This window comes from Rhinoderma darwinii, chromosome 11 (genome assembly GCF_050947455.1).
Source record: "Rhinoderma darwinii isolate aRhiDar2 chromosome 11, aRhiDar2.hap1, whole genome shotgun sequence".
In the NCBI taxonomy this organism is placed as follows: Eukaryota; Metazoa; Chordata; class Amphibia; order Anura; family Rhinodermatidae; genus Rhinoderma; species Rhinoderma darwinii.
In genome coordinates this window covers 69,815,959-69,843,833 of record NC_134697.1, presented here as the reverse complement: position 1 = coordinate 69,843,833, position 27,875 = coordinate 69,815,959, and the positions used below count along the sequence as shown (strand labels likewise).

General features: G+C 43.1%; 1 protein-coding gene across 2 annotated transcripts; it reads left to right on the top strand.

The window, feature by feature from the left end:
- The first annotated feature begins 367 nt into the window (after positions 1–367).
- On the top strand, positions 368–26,864 carry GLUD1 (glutamate dehydrogenase 1). Of its 2 annotated transcripts, none has more exons than XM_075841722.1 (13): positions 368–391; positions 8,984–9,064; positions 10,630–10,685; positions 10,771–10,834; positions 11,384–11,478; positions 12,946–13,125; positions 13,303–13,440; positions 17,028–17,165; positions 17,244–17,324; positions 21,771–21,894; positions 21,979–22,070; positions 24,584–24,646; positions 25,667–26,864. In XM_075841722.1, exons 2-13 carry the CDS (start codon positions 9,040–9,042, stop codon positions 25,784–25,786), a joined length of 1,176 nt encoding a protein of 391 aa, XP_075697837.1. In that variant the 5' UTR covers positions 368–391; positions 8,984–9,039; the 3' UTR covers positions 25,787–26,864. The 2 variants fall into 2 exon arrangements, with proteins under 2 accessions (XP_075697837.1, XP_075697836.1); XM_075841721.1 differs by lacking the exon at positions 368–391 and adding an exon at positions 2,966–3,439.
- The last annotated feature ends 1,011 nt before the right edge of the window (positions 26,865–27,875 follow it).

The window sequence follows — 27,875 nt, the reverse complement described above, 5'->3', positions numbered from 1 at the left end:
CACAAACACATACACACACACACACACACACACCCATATTTACACAAACAAACACACACATATATATACAAACACACACAGATATACACAAACACACAGATATACATACACACACACACACACTTACCTTTACTGGAGCGCAGACTTCTCCACGCGACGGGTGTCTTCCTCGGCATCTCCTGCGCATGCGCCGAGATGCGAGGGGATGCACGTTCACGAGTAAATGACATCCTCTGCTCCGGACGCAGAGGATGTCATTACGAATGCGCGGCCACCGCTAAAGGTAAATAGCGGTGGCCGGGAACCTAGGCAACGAGCAGGATACAAAGAGGGACCGACGTGAACTTCAATCAAGAATCCCAAGAAAACGACATCGCTGGACGACGGACAGGTAATTAGAAAACTTATTAACTTTTCATGGGGAAGCTTCCTAGCTACATTTATCAACTTGGGAATAACCCTTTAATTCCAGATCAGAAAAAAAATAACTAAAATAAAAAAAATAAAAAATGACTGCTCATGGGCCTCACGCACACATCCTTCATCGTAAAAAATTGATCCGTGTGCCCCTTTTTGACATCCGTATAATTGTTTTCACTTCGCATCCGCTCCTCCGTATGTTGCGTCCGTTGGGCTCCCGTATGTCGTCCGTTTTATATAGTCCGCAAAAAAAGGAAAGGAAGTAAAATTGAGCTTAACTTGTCATGTCACAGGGAACGCCTGAAAATTTGGTCCACCCTGCCGTTGCTTGGCAACGGATGCCTTTTGTGTGTGGTCCGTTATTTTGATGGACCCATAGGCTACGGGTGAGACGAAACCTCAAAAACGGATAGGAGTAGGACATGTTGTATAAGGGCCTGTTCACATCAGCGTTGGCTTTCCGTTCCGAGTCGACTCGACTATTGACTCCGTCGTTACAACGGAAACCTGCCGGGTTGGTGACGAACGGAAACCATTAGCAATGTTTCCGTCACCATTGATATCAATGGTGACGGAAACGGAAGCTGTGGTTTCAGTTTGACTTTCCGTTGCGGGGTTCACCTGACGGAAACCTCAGACGGAACCCCGGACCGGAAACAGCCGTTATTTGCAAAAAGGATCCACAAAAATAACGGAAGTGTGCATGGTCCCATAGAAATGAATGGGTCAGTGTGCTATCCGTTAAAAAAAAAAAACGGATGGCACCCTGAAGAAAATAACTGAAGTGGGCATGAGGCCTTGGGCTGTAGACCCTCTTGCACAATGAGTGATATTACATGTAGTTAGGCCGGGTTTACATGAGCGTCCGTGTGTCATCACCATATGATGCATGGCTGCGTGCATTTCACACAGCCGCCATCATTATGACACTCCGTTTGGATATTTGTAAACAGAAAAGCAGGTGGTGCTTTTCTGTTTACATTCATCCTTTTCACTGCTGTTGCGCGAATCACGCGCGTCCCATGGAAGTGCTTCCGTGTGCCATGCGTGGTTTTCACGCACCCATTGACTTCAATGGGTGCGTGATGCGCGAACAGCGCACAAATATAGGACATGTCGTGAGTTTTTCGCAGCAGACATAGGGCAGATAGACGGATGTTGCGTTTTTGCGCGCGCAAACAACGCGGCATTTTGCGAGCGCAAAAAACATTTGACAGCTGCGTGTGTCATCCGTGTATGATGCGCGGCTGCGTGATTTTCGTGCAGCCGCCATCATAGAGATGAGGCTAGTCGACGCCTGTCACTGTCCAAGGTGCTGAAAGAGCGAACTGATCGGCAGTAACTCTTTCAGCACCCTCGACAGTGAATGCCGAACACAATATACAGCAACCTGTTAAAAAAAAAGAAAAAGTTTGTACTTACCGAGATCTGCCCTCCCGGCCGTTGCCTTGGTGACGCGTCCTTGGTGACGCGCCTCTCTTGACATCGGGCCCCACCTCCCTGGATGACGCGGCAGTCCATGTGACCGCTGCAGCCTGTGCTTGGCCTGTGATTGGCTGCAGCTGTCACTTGGACTGAATTGTCATCCCGGGAGGTCAGACTGGAGGAAGAAGCCGGGAGTTATCGGTAAGTCAGAACTTCGTTTTTTTTTTACAGGTTCATGTTTATTGGGATCGGTAGTCACTGTCCATGGTGCTGAAACAGTTTAACTCTTTCAGCACCCTGGACATTGACTATGTCCTGACGTCGCGTACCGGACATTTTTTTGCCGGGTTCGGCCAAAACGAGTTCGGCCGAACCCGGTGAAGTTCGGTTCGCTTGTCCGGGTTCGCTCATCTCAAAGACACTCCGTTTGGATGTTCGGAAACAGAAAAGCACGTGGTGCTTTTCTGTTTACATTCATCCTTTTGACAGCTGGTGCGCTGTTTCAGTCGGTTCGCACGGAAGTGCTTCCGTGCGACCTGCGTGGTTTTCACGCACCCACGAGTTATTGAACCTGTCGCGTTTTTTGTACGCAGCGAACAAACGCTGCGCAAAAAGCACGGACTGTCTGTACTGCCCCATAGACTTGTATTGGTCGATGCGTGGCGCGTGAAAACCACGCGGCCCGCACGGACCGAATACACGCTCGTGTGAATCCCCCCATACGCTGAGTAAAAATCACGCACCTGTCTGCACTGCCCCATAGACTAATATAGGTCCATGCGACATGCGTGAAAATCACGCGCGTTGCACGGACGTATAACACGCTCGTGTAAATGAGCCCTTACACATACTGTTATATAAGAAGTCGCCCGACCTCCTGATTTATTATGAACGGGTCACGTAGCTGTGGCATTATTATTGGGAGGTAGTTGTAACCAGACGTCGCCGTGCGTTCACTTTTGTACCGCAGCAGTGTCTGAAAACACTCAGTTGTGGCCGCGCTTCCCCCCCCCTTCCGCGTACGTATGTGAATGTCCTGCGCGCTCTCGCTGCGTGCACGCGCTTCGCCGTAGTGAAGGTTGTACCCCCGCCCTCCCGGCATCGCGCTCTGGGCGTACCTTATATAGGCGGCTGCTCAGCAGTGCTCGCCCCACCTCAGCTCCTGTCCTCTGTCCGGCGCCTGAAAGCTACAACTCCGCAGCCATGTATCGCTATCTGGGGGAATTTGTGTCCCGTGGCGGCGGAGTCCTGGCCTCCGCTGCCGACACAGCTCTACCGGCTGCTGCCACCCCTTTCCTCCTCCGCCGCTACAGTCATGCTGTGGACCTGGAGGACGACCCGAACTTCTTTAAGATGGTGGAGGGGTTCTTTGACCGGGGCGCTGGCATTGTGGAGGACAAGCTGGTGGAGGACTTACGCACCCGGGAGACGGAGGAGCAGAAGCGGAAGCGGGTGAAGGGCATCCTGCGGATCATCAAGCCCTGTAACCACGTCCTGAGCGTCAGCTTCCCCATCAAGAGGGATAACGGCGACTGGGAGGTGGTGGAGGGCTACAGGGCCCAGCACAGCCAGCACCGAACACCCTGCAAGGGAGGTGAGTGCCCCCTGGCGGCGTAGCTGCTGCAGAACCTCCTAAACACTAACCGATGGGTTATACTATGGTCTCCAGCTCCATGTAGACCTGTCCTCTGCCTGTCAGAGGTTTTGGAAAGTTGTACTGCCAGGAGGAGCTTACTGGTCGCTGGTGTAGTTCAGTTTTCGTCTATAGGTTCCAAATGTATATGTAAAATTCACAGTATTATTGACCGTGGATCACACAGCTGTGCGGTTTATTCTCCTATCTGGTAACTCCTTAGGATTATTCCCCGTGATTGTTCTTCCGGAGATGATCCCTCCTTTATAAAATCTTATGGGTAAGACAATAACTTGGCTGTCTTTGTTTCTTTGCCCTACCCCCATCCTAACAAATGGCTGGGGATTGATTAACATACTAATGGGGGTCTTCCATTCATGCTGCTGGCCATAGGCTTGGGGTAACTGCGGGGCGTTCGGCTGCACATGGGTTTATTTTGGACTGGTACCGCACGATGTACAGCCATGATATGGACATATGATCTGGTGCATTATCCAGATAGTGCCGGGCATCAAGTCTCCGCTCTGCCGTCCTCAGCTGTCGAGGTCACAGTCTGTAGGGTGAGAAGCAATGCGCACACTTCCTACAGATGACACGTGATGGCTCTAAATGCCCCACAAAGAACATTTGAAGGGTGACCGAAGCTGCGAGTCCATATGGTACATGGGTCCATTTACTGTTGTCTGCCATTATTTATACCCGAGCAACTTCACTGAAATTGTATTATTTTTATTTTTCCTACAATGACCTGTATTTGAAGTTCTCAGTGAGCTAGGATAAATGAAGACTAGACGCTTTATCTTGGGGGCGGTGGGGATAACCGCAGAAATTGATGTAGAGTTCTGAGTTTTTAAAGGGGTTGACCCACGAAAAACATTTATTACCTATCCACAGAATAGGTGATCAGTATGATCGCTGGGACCTGCTGATCACCAGTGTTCCCCGTTTGAATGGAGTGTCACATGTCTAAGATTGATGTGGGTGGCTGGGACCCTGGTTTTTGTGATCGGTGGGGTCCCAGCAATCATACGTTTATCACATACTGTAGATAGGTGATACATTTTTGTTGTGGGCCCAACTCTTTTTAAGGACACCGTTCATATTTGTGACCCCCTTACCACATCGAGGTCCTGTGCTTGAAGGTGACCAATGGTAACGTCTGCTTGGAGTTTAGAGCTCCCTGTGATTGTTGGTTTCCTGTTTCTTCCCACTCTCTAAATACACTGATAGGTTAACTGGCTTTCTATGAAAATGTCCCTGAAGTGTCAGGACGTTGGATAGTGAGGCCCATTGGGGCTTCTTATACAGCGCTCTAGCACATGTTGGTGCTATGCAAGCAGCGGATAGTAATGATTTGTCTAGGTCGCAGGACTTGAATTCCCCCCCCCCAGCTTCACCATTGCAAGTCCCACTAAGATGAGAAAGTGCTCATGTGTTGCGCGCCGCCAGCCCTGCCCCTATGCTACGAGTGACGGCTCTAGCAGTCTCCTGATTGGCTGTTAAAGCTGCCCCTTAGAGCGGAGGGCGGCACTTGCCCAAGGGGGAATCAAACATTGGTTTCTCTGTCATGTAACTTGCATGGCCGAGACAAAAGTTATGTTTCCAAAGCCTTCCCTCCCCTATATCCATCTGTCAGCAGGTGTGAGGCCTTAAAGCTGCTGACAGATTCCCTTTATGCTAGAACCAGTAAGCAGTCTGCGATTTTGCACTTATTTTTAAAGCCAGGAATTAAACAGAAGAAATATATAAAGAAAGGCCTCATAGATCCGCTCTCCTGGATCTGTTTCTGGTTTTGACTTGAAAAATGCATGAAAAAGCTGCACTGTGAGCAAGACCTAAGGGTATAGACCCGGACATTCCTGCAAGAAATCTGCATGAGAATTTACCCTAAACGTATAAATTGACAACTTGATCAATACCGTCCTAATGGTCAATGGCACATGTCCCTACAGTTGGTCAGCAGAGATTGGATGTGTCAAATTGTAGTTACACCCTCTATTAACAAGGGGAATGGTGACACCCAGTTTATCAATTTCCAAGAGGAATAATAGAGGGAGGGTACAATGCAGACCTTTGTTCCTCTGTTTGCCAGACTTCTCCCTATTAGGCCGGGTTTCCACGGGTCGGTTACACTGCATAAAAATCAGTCCGACCTCGAACCCGCAGTACATTCTGTCCCAAAAATCTCACCATATTGTGGTGCAATTTTTAGAACAGAATTTCCGCTGCGGAAGAATGCGCTGATACTTAAGCCCTCGGTCTACTCTGTGCTTAGTCCGGCCTCCTACGATGACGTTGCAGGCCATGTGACACTGCAGCCTGTGATTGGCTGCAGCGGTCACATAGGATGAAATGGCATCCCAGGAGGCCAGGCTGCAGGAAGGAGGGCATTCTGGGGAAGTATGTTTTTTTTTTTTTTGCAGTGTAATCGCAGCAAATATGTCGCAAAACATTTGGCTTTTTATTGTGGGTATTGCATCCCCATTGAATTCAATGGGGAAAACCCGCAACGGAAAATAAAAACTATGAAAATTGACATGCTGCGTAATTAAATTGCGCACCACAGTTCAGTTAACGTTTAGGCTTTCTTTTTTTTTTTTTCCCGCAGTGTGGGCATGAGATTTTCTGAATCATCCACTTTGCCACTACTGTAAATGCTGCAGATTTTCCGCACACCTTTCCGTTGTGGACATTCCGCAGCGTTTACGCTACATGGGAACCCGGCCTTACTGTGCATGTGCAGAAATCTGTCAGGGGTGGGACCAGCAGCTGGTGATTGTGACCCTTCCCTGGCAGCGCCGGCTGTGCTCTGTATGGAAGTTCTCCATAAGTTTCACTTCCGTAAGTAACAGACGCCTGTAATCCGCATGTCTGGCCCTGATTATGCTGCCCGTAATGTAAACCCGGTTCCTTTTAACGGCTTAGGGACCTTCTGCCATTGCATATTTACTGAGAAAGGGTAAAAGAGTTATTTGGGTGTTTTTTGTTTCGTTTTTTAAATAGTGGCTTCAAATTTCCTGAATTAAAAAAAGGCAATACCCCAGCCGCCTTCCTAGGGAGGATTGTTTACATGCAGGCAGCATGTGACCACTGCAGCCAATCAGAGCTCAACAGGAAATGAATTTTATTCCTGGCATCACGCTAGGGATACAACACATGCTCTGATTGGCTGCAGTGGTCACATGCCTACATGTAAACAATCCCTAGGAGGGCGGATGGAGTGTTGCCTTTTTTGAACTGCAGGACATTTGCAGCTGTTAGTAAAATGTTACGACCCCAGATAACCCCTTTAAGCCGGGATGCTGGTAGGGGTGACTGTCACTGGCCTTATTCACACATTGCAGATTTGGGCAGTATTTTGTATTAGTATTTTGAAGCCAAAATCAGGACTGGATGCAAAGAGAAGCTAAATCTTTCCATTATTTTGTCCCTGTGTTTAGGATCCAGTCCTGGTTTTGGCTTCTACAATGTAGAAAGTCTGATTCCCCTGTATCGTGGCTGCTGTGGAAAACTGTAGTGTAGAGAGAACAGGCACTTAGTGATGGAAATAATGCGGTGAAGTTCTGTTTTAATTTAATTTCTAAGGGAGTGGTCAGATTGAATCCAACAAGTTTCTTGTTCAACGGAAAATGTTAGTGTACAAAAAAAAGTGCCTATGAGTCATCACCCTATGACTCACTGTTCTTGCTTTTCTAAAAGTTTTTTCCTCTAACGGTAGTTTTAGATAATTCTATATACAGTAGTAAGTCTAAATTCACACTCGGGTTGTATAATCAGTTAGGGCCTGTCCACGTAAGCGTCAGCCTTCCGTTCATCGCTGCCGTTAGACCTTTCCGTCAGAGGAACCCATGAATGGAAAGGCAAACAAACCCCCAATAGCCTCCATTTGCATAACGATTGATTTCAATGGTAATGCATCCTCTTCAAATGGGTTTGGTTTGGTTCTGTTCCGTAAGGTTTTCTGTTTTTTCGCAGAAACAATAGCGCAATCGACCGCTATTGTTTCCACAAAAAAAACGGAAACCATTTGCAACAGAAACATTACCATTGAAATCAATGGTAATGCAAACGGAAGCTGTGGTTTCCATTTGCCTTTCCGTTCATTGTTTCCTTCGAGGGAAAGGTCTAACAGCACTGGTTAATGGAAGTCCGACGCTGATGTGAACACACCCTTGGGCCTCATGCACACGAACATATTTTTTTCCTCCCGTAAATACTGGTGAAAATTCGGGTCCTTTGTCACACGTATTCCACCAGTATTTATGTACCCGTTCTCGTAAATACGGGTCCGGTGTCACCCGTATTCCACCCGTATTTACGGACCCGTTTTCTCTGCACCAATCGGCAGCCCCTTCTCTCTATCAGTGCTGGAAAGAGAGAAGGGGCAGCCCTATCGGGCAGAATTTCCACCGCGATTGAAAGTAAAAAGTTCATAAGTATAGTCTTGGTGACGCATCCCTCATTTGACATCCAGTCCGACCTCCCTGGATGATGCGGCAGTCCATGTGGCCTGTGATTGGCTGCAGCGGTCACATGGGATGAAACGTCATCCCGGGAGGCCGGACTGGAGGAAGAAGCAGGGAGTTCTGGGTAAGTTAACTTTTAATGCTATTCACTCCAGCGGTAGTCACTGTCCAGGGTGCTGAAAGTACTGCTGATCAGTTTAATTCTTTCAGCACCCTGGACAGTGACTATCCCCTGACGTTGCCTAGCAACGCTCTCGTAATTATAGGTGCACACACGTAGCCACCCGTAATTACCCGAGCCCCATAGACTTCTATGGGCTGCCTGTGCCGTTATTGCGGTCTGAAATAGGACATGTTCCATATTTTTCAGCGGCACGGGCAACTTCCCGTAAGCATCCGGGAAGGTACCCGTGGCCAATAGAAGTCTATGGGCCTGTAATTATGTCTCGTAATTACGGCGTTTTTACGCTAGTGTGCATGAGGCCTTACTCTGATCAGTTTTTAGATCCGAATAAGAGATAAACAGATCCTTTAAAAAGCGCAATGAAATTAATGGGATTTTTAATAGTCAACATTTATTTTTTTTTGTCTGCGATAAAAGTGCAGACTACAGGACTTTATTTTTTTTTCCCTGCTATTCAAAAAAAGTTGTCTAGCGGATGGGATATTTTTATCATTGGGGTCAATGTAAAACTGCTACAAATGGGTTGTAATCTGTTTGCATCTGTTATTATACTATTTGTAATGGTCAGTAACGCATTATACAACGCAATCAACGCTCCTTGTTAGGCTGGAGACGGCTCACATAGAGAATCTTCAGGCTGACAGAGTTCTGTTTTGGGCTGAAGGTGAATAATGCTCAGCTGAGCGCCTCTGCTTCTACGTTTTGGCAATGTTGGGGGTCTCAGCATCCAGACTCCGTCCATCCTAATTTGTGATGTCTCTGGAATATAAAAGTTTGCATTTTTAGTTTCTCTTTAATAGATTTATTTGTGGAATTGAAGTCTACATCATGTAATTGTTTGTCTCCTCCTTGTAGGTATTCGCTACAGCACTGACGTCAGTGTGGATGAGGTGAAAGCTTTGGCGTCTTTGATGACGTACAAGTGTGCTGTTGTAGGTAAGCTTTATTCCCAGCATCTTGTTTTTTGGGCCTTGTGTCAGATGATCTATTAGGTGGTGCCATTATGTACGCTATAGTTTTATCATGGAAGACCTGATGCCATGTATGTCTGCAGTACTTTTCACACCCCCTGTATAGAGCCTTCCCTAGCAGCCAGCAAGGGGCTATTCTCTCTAGAATTAATTGTATAGAAAGGATATGCCATAAAAGTCTGATCGATGCGGGTCCCGTCTCTATAACGGGGCCACCTAAAACCTGTTCTAGCTTACTGGGTTCCGCTGCCTTCCTGCCACTTAGTTAGCTGGTCGGGTGACGGAGACAGCCGAGTGGTTGCATGAAAGTGAATGGAGTGCACTATGTGCTATGCTGTGTCCAGAACTCAGTAGCTATGACAACAGCATAGCTCGCTGTTCTACTCTGTTTCTGTAGTACCCATTCACTCCTATGGGAGTTACGGAAACAGCATAGCTCAGTGAGCTTGGCTATTTTTGTAACTACCAACCACCTAACCAGGATGTGGCCAACGGATAGCGGGAGCAGAGTTAGCTAGAATGGGGTTTAGGGGGCCTCGTTCTAGAGATTGGGACCCACATCTACTGGCCTTTTATGGCATATCCTGTGGATATACCATAAATGTCTAAGATGGGGAAAAACAGCTTTAGGCCCTGTTCACACTGAGGTTTTTTTGCCCTTGAAAAAAACGGCTGAAATTGACTCCCATTGATTTCAATGGGAGGTGGAGGTGTTTTTTTACTGCGAGCAAAAAGTCTCGTGGGACAAAGCGACATGCCCTATCTTGAGGCGTTTTCAACACCAAATATCCCATTGAAATCAATGGGAGACGCGTTTGTTGCGATTTTTGCCGCATTCGGCAAAAAACGCTTGCGGTTATTCAATCTTTCTGTTAAAGAGATAGCTAAAAAAAAAAAGTGGCAAACGCGTGTGGTGCAAAACCACTTAAAAAAAAACTGGAGCTGATTTTTCCAGGCAGAATTTTCTATACCAAATGAAAAGTGAAAGCAAAGTGAACCCTTTGAGGGTCGTGTATTTACTACTTCAACAAAAATGTTATTTTGTTTCGCTGAGTTCTGAGAGCCATAATCTTGTGGTCTTATTCATTCAATGGAGCTGTGTTAGCGCTTGTTTTAGTTTTTTCAGGGGAAGCTGTCGTTTTTTATTTTAGGGTACATAAGATTTTATCACCATCTTATTTTTTTGGGAATCTAAGGTGACCCAAAAACATATACCGTTTTATTTAACTATATTCAGTTTAAAGTGTCAGCTATAATATACAGCTGACACCTGCGGCGTATGGGACAGGAGCAACCCATGAGCCTACTCCATACTAGCCCCCCCCCCCCAACTACCAGCTGATGTACCGTTGTGTCAAATTTTGTTGAGGGTTTAGTAGCTTCTCTTTGTGCTTCTACCTATTAATGATGAAATAAATACTGCACCTATTATGGGCCTTCCATAGACACCCGTGCGTTACTTTGAATGCACCTTTGAAACTGGGTTAAATAGAAAGCATTGTAAATAAAAGTGTAATTCAACTTTTCCAGATGTGCCTTTTGGAGGAGCCAAAGCTGGAGTGAAAATAAACACTAAAAATTACTCCGTAAGATATTTTAATTTTTCTTTTTTGTATATAAATTTTCTGTTTATTCTATTCATTATCTTTGCTACTGTTTTCTGGGCAATAGGATGCAGAACTTGAAAAAATTACAAGAAGATTTACCATAGAGCTTGCCAAGAAAGGCTTCATTGGTAAGTTGGTACTCGAATAGTTAATTGTAAGATTGTTATAAGATCATTGAACGGACACAATACTGATCTAAAGGCAACCATGAGGCATAAAGGGGTTTTCCCATATTTCAAGAAATTCTCCAAATAAAATGGACCAGAATTTTTTTCCAGTAGACCTTTTTTTAATACATTGACTAGGGTTGAGGTCGTACTGCTAGGACCCTCACTGATCCCAAGAAATGGGGAACAGTCCTAGCATTGAGGTGGCTACGCTACCATTATATTATTTCATTGTTCCCATGCTTGCTTTATGGAGAATGATGGTGTATGTGCGCATTTAAAAAAAACAAAAAACTCTATACTCTGAAAATGCACACAAGCTTTTCCTTAAAAAGCCTCCGTTAATGCCGTCACATATTGGTTTTTGATAATTTACATCTGCCCTTATTGCTGCATGCACAGAAAACAGAAACCCTCAAATCTGTTTTTGTGCTTTTTTTTTTTTTTTCTACAGTGGTTTTTACTTGTTTTTTAGTGATTGTGCGTTAAAATGTTTCTTCTTCTCCGTAGGGCCTGGTATTGATGTCCCTGCCCCTGACATGAGTACTGGGGAGAGGGAGATGTCATGGATCGCAGACACCTATGCCAACACGATTGGACACACGGTGATTATTTTTCTTTTATTTTTTTTTCTTTCCTGAGCCTTTTGTATATTTCGGTCTGGCAGTGCTAAAAATGATGCCATGAATAGAATTGTTGTTTATTAGAGAAGGGTTGGTATTAAAGGACCTGTCACCTCTCCTGACATGGGGGAATGACCCACAATTAGTTCATGGGGAATACAAGTAGATCCTAAAATAGACATGTCAATAGAGGTGATGGCTCCTCTTCCTGATATCTCATGTTATGCATGTAGAGTCCAGGAAGCGTAACCACCGCCCCATAGTCAACCAGCAGTTATTGCTCGCAAATATCTAAGCCCTATTAGTCCCTGTTCACACTGAGGTTTTTTTGCATGCAGAATATTCTTTTTCGAGGCAGATTTTGATCTGCCTGCACGCAGTTTGCCACATTTTTTGCCCGCGGCCATTGAGCGCTGTGGGCAAGAACGCATCGAAAAACGCTTTCTCTGCCTCTCGTTGATGTCACTGGGAGGTCAGAGACATAAACGCCTGAAGATAGGGCATGTCACTTTTTCCCGTGAGACTGGTTTTCCGCTCACGGGGAAAAAAAATCATCCGCCTCCTATTAAAATCAATGGGAGGCATTTTCAGGCCGTTTTTTGGCACGTTTTCAGAAGCGGCTTCTGCGTCAAACTTTTTTTAAAAAAACTCTGTAAACAGGGCCTTAATGGGCAGGCAAACTTCTCAGGTTTTTTTGCAGGGCAGGTTTTTCGGTTTCAAAAATGTAAAATCGTTATTTTCTGCTCCTTATAAAGCGCCTAAATTTTCTGCAGAACTGAACAGTGATCGTCACTCACAAAAGCCCCAGTCCCCCATGGGACAGCCTAAATTTCCAATCTCAAACATACTATTTGATAGGTTTATTGTTTTCCCATCATGTTATGCTTCTATTTGAACCCATGACCCCAGTGCAGCATTCTTAATAGTCAACCAAAGGGTAAGATTAGCCCTATATTAGTAAATAACATTCACTTTTGTTCTGCCAACAATTCTAGCAAAATGTAATTTTACGATCAGTTTCTAAGAATAATTCAATAGTGTCGACCAGGATAGGAGCAGTTTCTGTTACAACAAATCGCTAAAATGCAACTATCGAAGAAAAAGAAACAAACTTTGGTTGTCATTCTACCTAATGATTTTCTGAAACTACACACATCGGAGACACCTGCCCAAAATTGGTGCCCTTCTTTCTTTTTTTTTTTCTTCCATGGCCCTTTCTGTAGTGACTGAAAAACCTAAAAGAAGAGTGCTGCATACGCCTCTTGTAAGCCTCATGTCCTTGCTTTTTACCACCATCCTCTTTACTAACCAATCATTATCGACCATATTTCTGTTGCCGAGCACGACTTTCCTTTTGAGTTCTTTTAAACTTGATCCTTTGGGTGGGACTCCACAAAGTGTTCCAAGATTTGATTCCAGCAAACCGGTGTTTCTCTTTAATTCATACAGGATATCAATGCACATGCTTGTGTGACTGGGAAACCCATCAGCCAAGGGGGCATCCACGGGCGCGTGTCAGCCACAGGACGAGGTGTCTTCCATGGCATAGAGAACTTCATCAATGAGGCCTCCTACATGAGCCAACTGGGAATAACCCCAGGTTTTGGTGATAAGACATTTGTTATTCAGGTAAATGGTTAGAGAAGTTTTCAATCTAATGTGTAGATTTGTGCGTTATGTTCTGGGTGTTCATTTGAAACTACTAATTTTTTTCCCTCATTTGTTTTTTCTGTGACTTTTTTTTTTATTTTTATTTTTATTTTACGGCACTAATAACATTATTTAAATAGTTTTGATATTTTACAGGGATTTGGTAATGTAGGTTTACATTCTATGCGTTATCTTCATCGCTTTGGTGCCAAATGTGTTGGCATTGGTGAAATAGATGGAACTATCTGGAATCCAGATGGCATTGACCCTAAAGAGCTTGAAGACTACAAACTGGTGAGTGTCGTCAGATGTTAAAAGGGGGTACCAATTATATGTAAATAAAACCCAATCCCTGTAACCCCTTCCCGCCGTGGCCACCTTTCAGTGGAGAGCAGAATTTACTCATTTAGGCCCCATACACACGGCCGTGCCTGTAATCACGACCCGCGACTGCCGCCCGCATTTATCAGGCTGTGTGCCCATACAAACTTTGGGAGCACGGCCCATAAAATGCAAAAGAACGGACATGTTCCATCATTTTTGGATTATTTCCACAGCCTGGCCGCCATCCCATAAACACACGGAGGAGGAGTCTGTATTAAATAGAATTGAATGGGTCTGTAATTGCGGCCCGCAGTTACGGGCATTTTTACTTGTGTGCATAGGGCCTTACTGATAACCCGATCTGCTTAAAACTGATAAATTGGAACAGTATTAAAAAGTTGGGACTTTTTTCTTTTAACCCCTTAATGACCGCCGATACGTCTTTTTACGGCGGTCATTAGTGGGCTTTATTCTAGAGCGCCGCCAAACTACGTCGCTGCATTAGAATAAAGTAAACAGAGCAGGGAGCCGTGAAATCTCCCTGCTCTCAGCTGCCAGAAGCAGCTGAGGGCTGGGAGCGTCCCTGCTCTGCCGGGTGAGATCGATATTAGTATCGATCTCACCTGTTTAACCCTTCAGATGCGGTGCACAATAGCGAGCACCGCATCTGAATGGTTTTGGAGAGAGGGAGGGAGCTCCCTCTCATCTCACTGACACCCGGCGATAAAATCGCCGAGTGTCTGTGTCTTCTATGGCAGCCGGGGGTCTAATAAAGACCCCCAGGTCTGCCTGCAGCGAATGCCTGCTAGATCATGCCGCAGGCATGACCTAGCAGATGCCTGTCCGTTTTAAACGGACAGGCAGTAATACACTGCAATACAAAAGTATTGCAGTGTATTATAATAGCGATCGGATGATAGGGAAGTCCCCTAGTGGGACTAGTAAAAAAGTAAAAAAAGTTTAATAAAGTTAATTTAACCCCTTAATGACCGCCGATACGTCTTTTTACGGCGGTCATTAGTGGGCTTTATTCTAGAGCGCCGCCAAACTACGTCGCTGCATTAGAATAAAGTAAACAGAGCAGGGAGCCGTGAAATCTCCCTGCTCTCAGCTGCCAGAAGCAGCTGAGGGCTGGGGGCGTCCCTGCTCTGCCGGGTGAGATCGATATTAGTATCGATCTCACCTGTTTAACCCTTCAGATGCGGTGCACAATAGCGAGCACCGCATCTGAATGGTTTTGCAGAGAGGGAGGGAGCTCCCTCTCATCTCACTGACACCCGGCGATAAAATCGCCGAGTGTCTGTGTCTTCTATGGCAGCCGGGGGTCTAATAAAGACCCCCAGGTCTGCCTGCAGCGAATGCCTGCTAGATCATGCCGCAGGCATGACCTAGCAGATGCCTGTCCGTTTTAAACGGACAGGCAGTAATACACTGCAATACAAAAGTATTGCAGTGTATTATAATAGCGATCGGAGGATAGGGAAGTCCCCTAATGGGACTAGTAAAAAAGTAAAAAAAGTTTAATAAAGTTAATTAAAAAAAAAAGTGAAAAAAAAAAAAATGAAAAACCCAGCTTTTCCCCTTACAAAATGCTTTACTATTAAAAAAAACTACAATAAAGCAAAAAAGTTACACATATTTGGTATCGCCGCGTCCGTAACGACCCCGACTATAAAGCTGTTACATTATTTAACCCGCACGGTGAACGCCATAAAAAATAAAATAAAAAACAATGGAAAAATTGCTGTTTTCTGTTAATCCTGACTTAAAAAAAATGTGATAGAAAGTGATCAAAAAGTCGCATCTACTCTCAAATGGTACCAATAAAAACTGCAAGTCGTCCCGCAAAAAACAAGACCTTATACAGCTATGCCGACGCAAAAATAAAAAAGTTACAGCTCTTCGAATGTGACAATGGAAAAATCTAAAAAATGGCTTGGACATTAGGGCCCAGAATGCCAGCAGGGGGAAGGGGTTAAAAAAAAAGTGAAAAAAAAAAAAATGAAAAACCCAGCTTTTCCCCTTACAAAATGCTTTACTATTAAAAAAAACTACAATAAAGCAAAAACGTTACACATATTTGGTATCGCCGCGTCCGTAACGACCCCGACTATAACGCTGTTACATTATTTAACCCGCACTGTGAACGCCGTAAAAAATAAAATAAAAAACAATGGAAAAATTGCTGTTTTCTGTTAATCCTGACTTAAAAAAAATGTGATAGAAAGTGATCAAAAAGTCGCATCTACTCTCAAATGGTACCAATAAAAACTGCAAGTCGTCCCGCAAAAAACAAGACCTTATACAGCTATGCCGACGCAAAAATAAAAAAGTTACAGCTCTTCGAATGTGACAATGGAAAAATGTAAAAAATGGCTTGGACATTAGGGCCCAGAATGCCAGCAGGGGGAAGGGGTTAAACCGTGATTATTCTTCATTTGTAGGGCTGTGCAATTATGACCTAAATGAAAATCACGATCAATCTAACATGTGGCCTCGATTACGATTAATGAACTATTTAGGCCATGCCCCTATTTGCATGCTACGCCATTGAAATATTTATCCCCGGAGCCTACTGTATATAATATATGCCCTTACACTGCCCCACAGTTTATTGCCTCCATAGTGCTCCCCACACATCGTGTCCCTACAGCTGCCCCCACACAGTAGAGTGCCCCCATAACTGTCCTCCACACGGTAAAATGCCCTCCACACAGCCCCAATAGTGTCCGATAAAAAATAATATACAAACTCTCCTAACCCCGTTCCAACTACTAGTGGAGGAGATCCCTCTGGTCTGTGCAGCAGAGCGGCGCGATGACGTCACTGCCTCGTGTCCGGCGATACACCGTCATCAGGTCCCCTGCTCTGCCATCGGATTTAACTGTCTGATTCCTGAAGATGCAGATACTGTTTAAACCAGGAGAAAATTGAGAGAAACGAAACTTGCAAGATGAATATTAATTGCACTGAATTTTTTATTTTTTTTCGATTAATTGCCAGGACTATCTATTTGAATAAAATGGGAACCCCTTCTAACTCCTGTTATTTCTTAGTGTATATTAATCAGACTAGAGCAGTGAATAGTAAAGTTGAGCTAATCGGTGGGGCTCAGTGCCTGTAATTATCTCAGGCGGTAATTCGTTTGTGGTGTTGACCAACCCCTTTTGTAAGAAAGAACTCTACAAATAACATGTTAAAATAGTTAGAAGATCTATTGTTTTTGAGTTCTCAGGTTAAAAATGAGTTAAAATAATGTTGCCACAAGGTGGCAGTGTGATCTTAGACTGGTTTCAAAATGTCCTTGTTCATAGCAACCAAACTGGAGACACCTTACCGTTCCTATACGCCCCATTCACACGACCGCAATTACGGGCTTATAGACTTCTATTGGCCACGGTTACCTTCCCGTTTTGCGTACGGGAAGGTTCCCGGGCCATTGAAAAATATGGAACATGTCCTATTTCAGGCCGTAATTACGGCACGGGCAGGCCGTAATACATGGCTGGGCTGCGTTCTCCTCTGTTATTTCTTCACTCTTCTATTATCTTCACCAGCAACATGGAACAATTGTTGGGTTCCCCAAGGCCCAGCCATATGATGGAAACATCTTGGAAGCGGACTGCGACATCCTCATCCCAGCAGCCAGTGAGAAGCAGCTGACAAAGTCTAATGCACACAAAATTAAAGCAAAGGTACAGTCAAGTCATTACATTTGAATAGCATAATTTAGTGTAGACCTGATCTTAACTTTTTTTTTTTTTCCCGTCAAGATTATTGCAGAGGGAGCCAATGGTCCTACAACTCCGGAAGCTGATAAAATATTCCTTGAGAGAAATATCATGGTGATTCCAGTAAGTATTTGAGAAGATACACTTAAAAGGTAACAAAATGTTCGATAAACTCCATAGTGGCATGTCAGAAGTTTTGATTGGTGGGGGTCCGAGCCCTGAGACCCCACCAATCGCTAAAACGAAGCGGCAGAAGTGCTCGTGTAAACAGTCAGTCGCTTCGTTTAGATTTTTCCGGAAATCGATGTAGCAGCATATGGGCTCAATAGAAAGTCTATGGGCCTGTACTCTGATACATCAGCTTTCCGGAATAAGCCAAACCGAGGCTGAGCGCTCACACAAGCACTTCTGCAGCTTCGTTTTAACGATTGGTGGGGTCTCGGTGCTTGGACCCCCGCCAATCAAAGCTTTGGACGTGTCGCTATGATATGTCAGAAGTTTTAACACTTAGTTACCCTTTAATTAATGACCCCCAATCTATATAACGGATATGATGACCATTCATTGTTTGTTTTTTTTGGTTTGTTAAACACTAATCCCTTCAGCAATGATAAATTATTAATCCTGCAATTCTTTGATACAAAAAGTATCCTTGAGGATTCCTTAGAAACAGGCTGATGTCAGAGGTCCACATTTCAGATGCTTATGAGGTTTCGAACAAACCTGTCAGCCATAGCTTGGATCTCTTGCTAAAAACAAGTGTTCAAAACACGTAATCGTGTGAAATGTTGACCCCCCCCCCCCTAATGTGTTTAACCCCTTAATGACCGCCCACGTCTTTTGACGGTAGGCAGTGTAGGTGCTTAGTCTACAGCTACGTCTTTTGGTGTCGCTGTAGATGAGGCTGATGAGCGCTCCTGTGAGCTCATCCTCTAAGCAGGAGCTGTAACTAACCACTCCTGATCTTAGAGCAGCCATCTAAATAAAGCTGGGGTTGGAAAACATTCGGACCCCAGCTGTTTAACCCTTTGATCGCCACGGTCCATGACGGCAAGATCAAAGGGAGCTCCCCTCTTTGATCGCGTCACTGGAAACCCCTTCCTGTCGTAAAAATAACTGACTTCCATTTTCGTTTTTTCCTCCCCACCGTTCAAAAGCCATAACTTTTTTTTTTTTTTTTTCCGTCAATATAGTCCTATGAGGGCTTGATTTTTGCGGGATGAGTTGTAGTTTTTCGTAGCACCGTTTATTGTGCCTTATAATGTACTAGGAAACGGGGGGAAAATTATTTGTGGGGTAGAAAATTCACTGTGCAATTAAAACAACATGTTAACTTTATTCTGTGGGTCAATACGATTACGGCAATAACAAATATATATCTGTCGTTTTTTACTTGTAAAAGTAGTAAAATATAGAAGTGTAAAATATTACATTTTGTCTCCAAATTCTGAGAGCCATAAGTTGTTGGGTTTTTTTTTCCATCGATTAAGTGGTGTGAGGGCTGATTTTTTGCGGATAAGCTGTAGCTTTTAATGATACCATTTTGGGGTACATAAGATGTTTTGATCACTTCTTATTCAATTTTTTTTGTGGGAGATGAGGCGACCAAAAAAGAGATTCTGGCATGTACTTTCTTTATTTATTTTACTGCGTACACCGTGCGGGTTAAATAATGATATATTGTAATAGTTCAGACTTACGGATGCAGCAATACCAATTATGTTTATGTATTTTATTTTTTATTTTTTTTAGCCATTTTTTTTTTTTTTACTTTTAATTAATTATCCTTTTTTAACATAAAAAAAACAAACTATTTTACTAATCGTTACTTTTTCTATTAGTCCCCCCTAGGGGACTTCAACCAGCGATTGTTGGATTGCTTGCACGGTATGCTGCAATAGCAATGTATGCAGTATATGGTCTTTCTGATAGGCTTCTATTAAGCCCTGCCAGAGGCAGGGCCTAGTAGGAGCACAAAGATGGCGGACCTGGGGGCCTTAATTAGGCCCCCAAGCAGCCATAGCAACCATCGCCACCTCGCGATTGCATTGTGGGAGGCGCAATGAGCTGCTAGCGGGGGGCGCAATGAGCTGCTAGCGGGGGGCGCCCCCCCCACTTTCTAATGATTCAAGTGCCACGGTAGCTACTGACCGGAGCATTTAACGGGTTAAACGAGCGGGATCACGCCAGAGTGTAATCCCGCTCGTTACTCTGAAGTGTTGGCTGTAACAAACAGCTGACACCCGCATTGTATGGAGCGGGTTCACTCCGTGAGCCTGTTCCATCCTTCCCCCTATCCTATGATGTATGGATATGTAGGGAAGGGGTTAATGGGATTAAGAAAAAGTAACTAAATAAAGTCCCAAAAAAAGTAATTTTGCATAAAATATATTTTTGTCCCTACATTAAATAAAAAAAAAGAAAGAAACCTACCCATATTGGGGATCTAAACGACCGTAATAACCTGAAGAATTAAGCAAACAGGTTATTTAGCGTGAAACGTGAACTGTACAAAAAATAAACAAGAAACTATGCCAAGAATCGCTTTTTCCTATATTCACACTGTAAAAATATTACATTTAAATCCTATTTATTTTTTTTCTACCCCCAAACTGAAAAAAATATATACTATTTCTCCCGCATAAAACAAGGCCTCGTACAGCCACGTCAATGAAAACATAAAAAGAAAGGCAGAGGTAAAAACTGAAATATGTAGCTGGTCATGAAGACCTCGTCAGGCCCGGTCATTAAGGGGTTAAAGAAACTTCCAGAAGGAAAGTGTTTTTTTGGGGGTTTTTTTTTATCCGAGTCCAGCACTTCTATTTATCATTGCTGAAATTTCCCGCTTCGCCTTGTAAAATGGACAAAGCATTGGCGCACTCCACTTATACTAGGACACGTTTATATTGGCGCTACAAGAGGGGTGGGCATTGCATATGTTTGTCTTTTGTATCTTTAACCCCTTAATGACCATCCTATTTTAGGCCTTAATGATAAAGCTATTTTTTACATTTTTCCATCGTCTCGTTCAGAGAGCTGTAACTTTGTTTTTGCGTCGACATATCTGTATATGGATTTGTTTTTTCGGGACAAGTTGTATTTTAGTGATCAACTTTTTTGTGGGGAATAGGAAAAAACAGCTTTTTCGCCACTTTTTTTGAGTCCTAAATTTACGCCGTTTACCACCTGGTATAAATACAGGTTTATTCACATGGTAATTACGATTGTGACGATACCAAATTTATCTAGCTTTATTATATTTTACTTCTATTACACAGTAAACACTTTTTTCAGAATGATTTGTTTTTCTGTCTCCATATTTGAAGAGCCATCTATTTATTTTTTTCCCCGGCGATGCAGCAGTATGGGGGCTTTTTTTAATTCTTCTTTTGCAGGACAACCTTTTTGAAGGCGGGATGAACAGAAAACCGCATTTCTGGCATGGTCTTTCATTTTATTTAGTGTTTCCGATCGGGTTTAATTACAGTAATAGCTTTATAGTTGGGGTCGTTACGGATGCCGCAATGCCAAATGTGTCTTTTTTTCATGTTTTTTTGTTTTTGCATAATAAAGCATTTTGTAAGGGGAAAAAATGTTTTGTTTTTTTTTTACTTTGGATTTTTATTAAACTTTTATTTTATTTTTTATTAATTTTTTTGTCACACTAGGAGACTTCACTATGCTCTTTTATAATACACTGCAGTACTTAGCCTAACTGGCATTAACTAGAGGCACTCCTGGGGTCTTTTGTTAGACCCCCAGCTGCCATAGAAGCCTCATGGTGAGAGGGAGCCCCCTCCAAAACCACTTAGATGCAGTGTTTGCTATTGAGCACCGCATCTATGGGGTTAAACGGCCAGATTTCAATCCGCCAGCTCGAGCAGAGCTTCTCCCAGCCCACAGCTACCTTTGTGAGGGGAGGGCAGGCTGCTGTAACTGCTCCTGGCGGCGCTGGTTTATTCTGATGCAGCGCCGTGAAAAGGCGTATCCATCATAATAAAGCCGGTCAGTGGCCACCATGAAAAGCCGTATTGGCGGTCACTGACTGGTTAAACATTAATTACGCATTTTATTTAAGAATAGATGGCACTTTGTGGTTAGCTGCAGTACCAATCCTTTACATAAAAAGTACAAATACCTGCATGGCTACCAGTGGTGAGAACACATTTTTTTTAAAGACCACATCTAATGATAATAACTGGCATCTCCGCTATTGACAAGGTCTTGGTTCACCGTTGAGCACTGAAACCTCTCTAACATGGCTGAGATTTCTGTTGCTGGATCTCTGACACCACTTTCTCAGCACACCACCGTTATAATGGCACTTTAATTTTGCTAGAATTATTACAACTTTTAAAGTAATCCAAGAGCTGGTGTATTTGGTATTTTGGCTGAATTCAGCTAGTTGGCCTTTTAGTTGGAGGACGGTCTGTAACCCAGCGATTTATTGTATTGAAAAAAGTTGTGCAGTTTATCAATAGATTTGTAGGACCAGACAGGCCATTACCATCAGGATTAACCAGCCTCTGCTTGCAATGCATATAGTAAATGATTCTTTTTTCCACCTAGGACTTGTATCTGAATGCTGGCGGTGTTACTGTGTCTTACTTTGAGTGGCTGAAGAATCTTAATCATGTCAGCTATGGAAGGCTGACCTTCAAATATGAGCGGGATTCGAACTACCACTTACTGAGTATGTATTTTCTATTTGGTTTTTCTAATAGACTGAATGCAAGACGGAAAACCAATGTATTAAAGTCTCATATGTCATTTTCAGTGTCTGTCCAGGAAAGCTTGGAGAGAAAGTTTGGGAAACATGGTGGAGCCATTCCTGTGGTACCTACTGCGGAGTTCCAGGCTAGAATATCTGTAAGTGCCTCTACGGTTGTGCTATTATAATCTTTAGGAATGCTAAATTGCCATATAGTACAGTTTTCACACGTGCCGAATTTAAGGATATTTATAGAGTAAATTGAATATATCTGATTAAATAAAATATTTCAACATCAATATAAATAGATATATATGCGTGCCTTACCCTGGTGATGATAAATATTCTGTGGATCCAAATCACCAGTCCTATCAATGTGCACAATAAACTGTAGTGTTTTTAAGGGTATATTGAAGCAGATTAGTTTGCAGACGTTTCTGCTAATGCCCCACAGTAATGTGAACTGCGGTTTAGCTGCTTTGTGCCGATTCGTCAGAAGCAGGAAAGCTAGCTCCACCCGGTTGGTTTAAAGAGGCTCTGTCACCATATTTTGCAACCCCTATCTGCTATTGCAGCAGATGGGCACTGCAATGTAGATTACAGTAACGTTTTTATTTAAAAAAAACAAGCATTTTTGGCCAAGTTATGACCATTTTTGTATTTATGCAAATGAGGCTTGCAAAAGTCCAAGTGGGTGTGTTTAAAGTAAAAGTCCAAGTGGGCGTGTATTATGTGCGTACATCGGGGCGTTTTTACTACTTTTACTAGCTGGGCGTTCTGACGAGAAGTATCATCCACTTCTCTTCAGAACGCCCAGCTTCTGACAGTGCAGACACACAGCGTGTTCTCGAGAGATCACGCTGTGTCGTCACTCACAGGTCCTGCATCGTGTCGGCCACATCGGCACCAGAGGCTACAGTTGATTCTGCAGCAGCATCGGCGTTTGCAGGTAAGTCGATGTAGCTACTTACCTGCAAACGCTGATGCTGCTGCAGAATCAACTGTAGCCTCTGGTGCCGATGTGTCCTCGCTCGTCCGACACGATGCAGGACCTGTGAGTGACGACACAGCGTGATCTCTCGAGAACACGCTGTCTGCACTGCCAGAAGCTGGGCGTTCTGAAGAGAAGTGGATGATACTTCTCGTCAGAACGCCCAGCTAGTAAAAGTAGTAAAAACGCCCCGATGTACGCACATAATACACGCCCACTTGGACTTTTACTTTAAACACGCCTACTTGGACTTTTGCAAGCCTCATTTGCATAAATACAAAAATGGTCATAACTTGGCCAAAAAAGCTCGTTTTTTAAAAATAAAAATGTTACTGTAATCTACATTGCAGCGCCGATCTGCTGCAATAGCAGATAGGGGCTGCAAAATCTGGTGACAGAGCCTCTTTAACTACAGCAGATTAACATATAGGGACCCAACACGTCAGTGGGCCATATCTCTGGAACAGGGAGGGGGTTTCCAAAAAGTGCTGGAATTGAGGAGACCACGCTATTCAGGTCAGTTAACCGGTTCATATTATAACCTATATATATCTCTTTAGCAATTCAAGTGGTTAAGACATAAAAATATCAATATACAATAAACCAAAAGAATGTCTCCATAAATACACATTTATTTAATCAATAAATATAATTTAATTTTTATTAATTCACAATTACACAAACAACCCCCCTACAAATATGTACTATAGGCATATAAAAAACATTTTATATAAAATCAGCCAGGTATAACACCATCGTAGTCCTAGTTGATCCACAGATAACAATCGTTACAAGCACTGGCAATCAATCAAAAAATGTTAGTAAAACTATGCCTGTATAGTACTCGAGGCAGTGATCCTCAAAAATACAAACAATTGCAAATAAGTATACCTGTGGTGGACATGATGGTGGTTGGACCTTACACCAGGAGAAAACAGCCCAACGCGTGTTTCGCAACCTTCGTCAGTTCTAGATCCTTCTCTCATGTGGCCATGTCCCCCCCAGGAATACACTTTGGATGTGACGTCTGTGTGTCCATGATGCTGCTGCTCTCACTAGCTTTAATGCATCAGCACAGCTTTCTCTATACACTAATAGCCTGTGTGATTTCCACCTCTGCTCTCCTCCTGATCTATGCTATGGACAGCTTGTGTGATCTGCCCTCCCTGAACACTTGGAAGTGTTCCCCCTCTCCACTCACTGACCTGCTGTGTATTACCTCATCCCCCTCCTTGCTGCTATCTTGAAGACCGAAGTGAGGGGGGAGCATATGTCAGGCCTTAGGACATGTAGACTGACTGATTTGAGCTAGAAGCAGCACAGCCAGTTATCTAAAGGAGCTGCACAGACTCTACAGCAGCAACCGGTAGGTCGTTTTTAAAGAAAACCGTTAAAGTTGCTTTTAGAAAGCAAATGAACAATACAAAAATATTCACTGCAAAGGTCCACAGCCTTAAAATTTATTTTATAATGGATCCCTAGCGGATCTGTCAAAATGAAGACTTGACACAAGTGTGAAGATCAGAGCCTTCTCAAACATGCATGCTACTTTGAGTGTATAGCAGTAAACAAGGAGAAATTTACACTGACCATTGTTATCCACTTGAATAATTCCAGTATTTTCTACTCCAAGAAAGGATTTTAAATCCTATATTTAACAAGCCTTAATTTCCTCTGCAGGGTGCTTCAGAAAAAGATATTGTCCACTCTGGCTTGGCATATACCATGGAACGATCTGCAAGAGTAAGTCAAAATGGTTCATTATTTTAAAGAGCATGAGGACCTCTATTTTCTTTTTCATTCAGTGTCTTGGAGGGGGGAACTTGACTTTAGCTGCCCATACGCTTAAAGTGTAGCTAAACATTTGACAAACTTTTGACGTGTCATAGTGACATGTCAGAAGTTTGCATTGGTGGGGGTCCGAGCACTGAGACTCCCACCAATCTCAGCAGCTGAAGTGTTTGTGAGCGCTCAGCCGCTTCGTGTCTGTTCGGCTTTTTTTGAAATGCTGATGTATCTGAGTACGGGCTCATAGACTTTATTGAGTTTGTACATCGGTACATTTTATCTCTGGAAACAGCCAAACAGAAATGAAGCAGCTGAGCGCTCACACGAGACCTTCAGCTGCTTCGTTCTAGCATGTCAGAAGCTTGTCAACCGTTTAGCTACACTTCTATACTTTGCTTCAAATGAGCCAACCGTTTTTGTCTACCTTAGTGACTTTTGTTTTTCTTTGTTATATCTAGATTTAAAAATAAGGCTACTTTGTCAGTGGTCTACATTTTAAAAATGTCCTATTGATTTTGATTACTGCCCCTATTCGAGCCGGTTTCTTCATGGTGTTCAAATACAAACTGGATAATCTGATCCTGCTTCATACTCCAAGTTATCCTCTACATCTTGCGAACGTAACAAATATACATTACCAAGAAGTAGAGGACCATTGGAGAAAAGTATGGCTGCTGAATATTTTGACCATTGTTTGTAGTCTCTAACCAGTGACTGTTGTATAAAAGAACTAGACACAATGGTAGGGTTTTGTGTTGTTTTTTTTTTTGTCATGGTTGTGTTACTATATTTCGGACTTTTGATGCATAGGAGCAAACTCGTTAACAATAAAGCTTCAAATTGGAAGTTTAGGTTGCTTAGAAGTGCTGGACTGAATGATCATTTAATAAGATGTTAGAATTAAATTGACATTGCCGTGTAAAGTGGAGATTTGACTTTTTAATATTCGCTAAAATGTATAACTTTATCTTCCAGCAAATCATGCGCACTGCCATGAAGTACAACCTTGGATTGGACCTCAGAACTGCTGCCTATGTCAATGCCATTGAGAAAGTATTCAAGGTGTACAATGAGGCCGGCTTGACCTTCACATAAACAAGGAAGCCAGTTGGATTGTCGTCTTTCACCCTCCATATCCGAAAGATATCATATACAAGTTTACATATAACCACAAGACTTCATTTGTTTTCCTCCTCACTTATCATAGAGGATCCTTAATGCTTCCGTCCATTATTATTCTTTTTTTCATGTAAGCCTTACACCACTGGTGTAGCCATAACAGAGGACGCTGGTAAAGATCCTGCAGACCCTTGATAGTATTGCCATAGCAGCTTTTGGGTAACTGCATTCGCTCATATTATTGGGAATGGGGGTACATTACTACAAAAATTCTAACTTCAATAGAATAACTGGTTTGACGGTCATTACCGATTGGGTTACGTTTGCTAAACCCAATAAGTCAGCTATTTTGTAATAACTTTAATTTTACCAGGGCATTGTTTTAGTGTCTGACAGTCTGTACCAAGTGAGACTGCGTATGGTTTTTTTTCAGTTTCTGTAAAATCCCTAAATTCAGTGCATTTGTTTAGAAAAGTGGCCCTGGGTGGAGTTTCAGGGGAGTCTTTCAATGACTTATTTGCACATTACTCTCTGCTGGCCTCCCTAAGCCTACTGCTGCTGAATTATTATTATGTTCCATTTGTAAAGTTCGTATCTTGCTATTGGGATAACGTCCTGTAAATAGTCGGTTACATAAAACGCCACTTTTATTTAATACATGCCATTCTGACTGCCTTTTGGTCCTCTTGCGTGCCCCCTTTTCCTGCAGGGAGGTTGATGGTATCAGGATTGTTTTTAACAGTTTGAAGCTTTTTGTATTGCCATTTACCACTTTTAGTGCATTTAGTCTTTTTGCACTGAGCAGTCTTGTATTACATGCGTAGCAGTCATCAGCTGTTTGTCTTACACTTCTATCAGTGTCTGAATCCATCTGCCTAAATACAAAACCTTTTCTCCAAATATTTTTTTAGCTCTCAATGGCCTTGGATTAACCTGAAGTGTTTTTATGAAAAAAATGCCACTGTAGATCCAAAGATATTTGTCACAGAATATAGAACTTTGTAACCGCATGACAAATGATCAAATACTATATTAAAAGTCCTCCTTTACAAAATACGTGTTTGTTTGGTTATCTTCGTTTAAATTTGATTGGTTTGACTATTTTCAGGAATTATGCAATGTTAAACACTTGTGTCAAAAAATGCAAAGGTAATATAGGTGTGGCACAACTAAATTCAGGGGGACACTAGCCCAAAAATGGCAGGGGGTGCAGTTTTGCATGGAAAGCTTCTGGAAAGATGTACAGTGCAGAATCAGCGCTTGGTGGGGGGGGTGTGGGTCAGACCTTCACAATCATAAAGTGATGGCCTGTCCTAGCATTATACCATCGCTTTATTTAATAACCCTTTCATCTCGCAGATCTGCTGTCAGAGGGGACCACCAACATCTGAGGGGATTTTACTGCTCCTTTCACTTTAGTTTTGGTCACTGGCTCCCATGCCTCCTAGAGGACGATTGCTATTGAGACCTGCATGTGGCAGGTCTCAGTAGCCATGCACTGTTTTTGCCGTAGACTGCAATATTGTGAAATTGCAGTCTATGGCAAAAGTGATCAAATGATCGCAGGTTCAAGTCCCCTAGGGGACTAATAAAGTAAAGAAAGTTTTAAAAAAACCATATAAATTCAAATCACGTCTGAAAATGACTGAACTATAAAAACATTTATCCAATACGATGAACTTCGTTTGGGGTAAAAAGGTCAATGTTCGAATCGTTTTTTTGGGTTTTTTTTGCCGGTTCAACCCCCCAAAAAAATTAAGTGATCGAATTGCCTGACATTCCCCAAAATGGTATTAAGAAAAATGACATCTTTCCACGTACAAAGACGCCTAGGGTGGGTTCATGTATATCAGTTGCATCAGTTGTTTTTTTTTTTGTCACAAGTGATTACAACTGATGCAAAAATTTATCAGTTGCCATCTGGCGCTTTCACTATTTTTATTACAAAACCATCAGTTGCCGTTAGTCGTCTATTTTTACCATCCATTTCTACCACAATGGTTCACCAAAAGCAGTCTAGGGTTTGAAAATGTGCCAATTTTATCAGTGGTGCATAGCTTTTGAT

Coding starts and splice junctions, on each gene's coding strand:
- GLUD1 (XM_075841721.1), top strand. CDS start 3,049: ATGTATCGCTATCTGGGGGAATTTGTGTCCCGTGGCGGCGGAGTCCTG. Junction 3,440..8,983: donor CCGAACACCCTGCAAGGGAG/GTGAGTGCCCCC, acceptor TCCTCCTTGTAG/GTATTCGCTACAGCACTGAC. Junction 24,647..25,666: donor CCATGGAACGATCTGCAAGA/GTAAGTCAAAAT, acceptor TTTATCTTCCAG/CAAATCATGCGCACTGCCAT.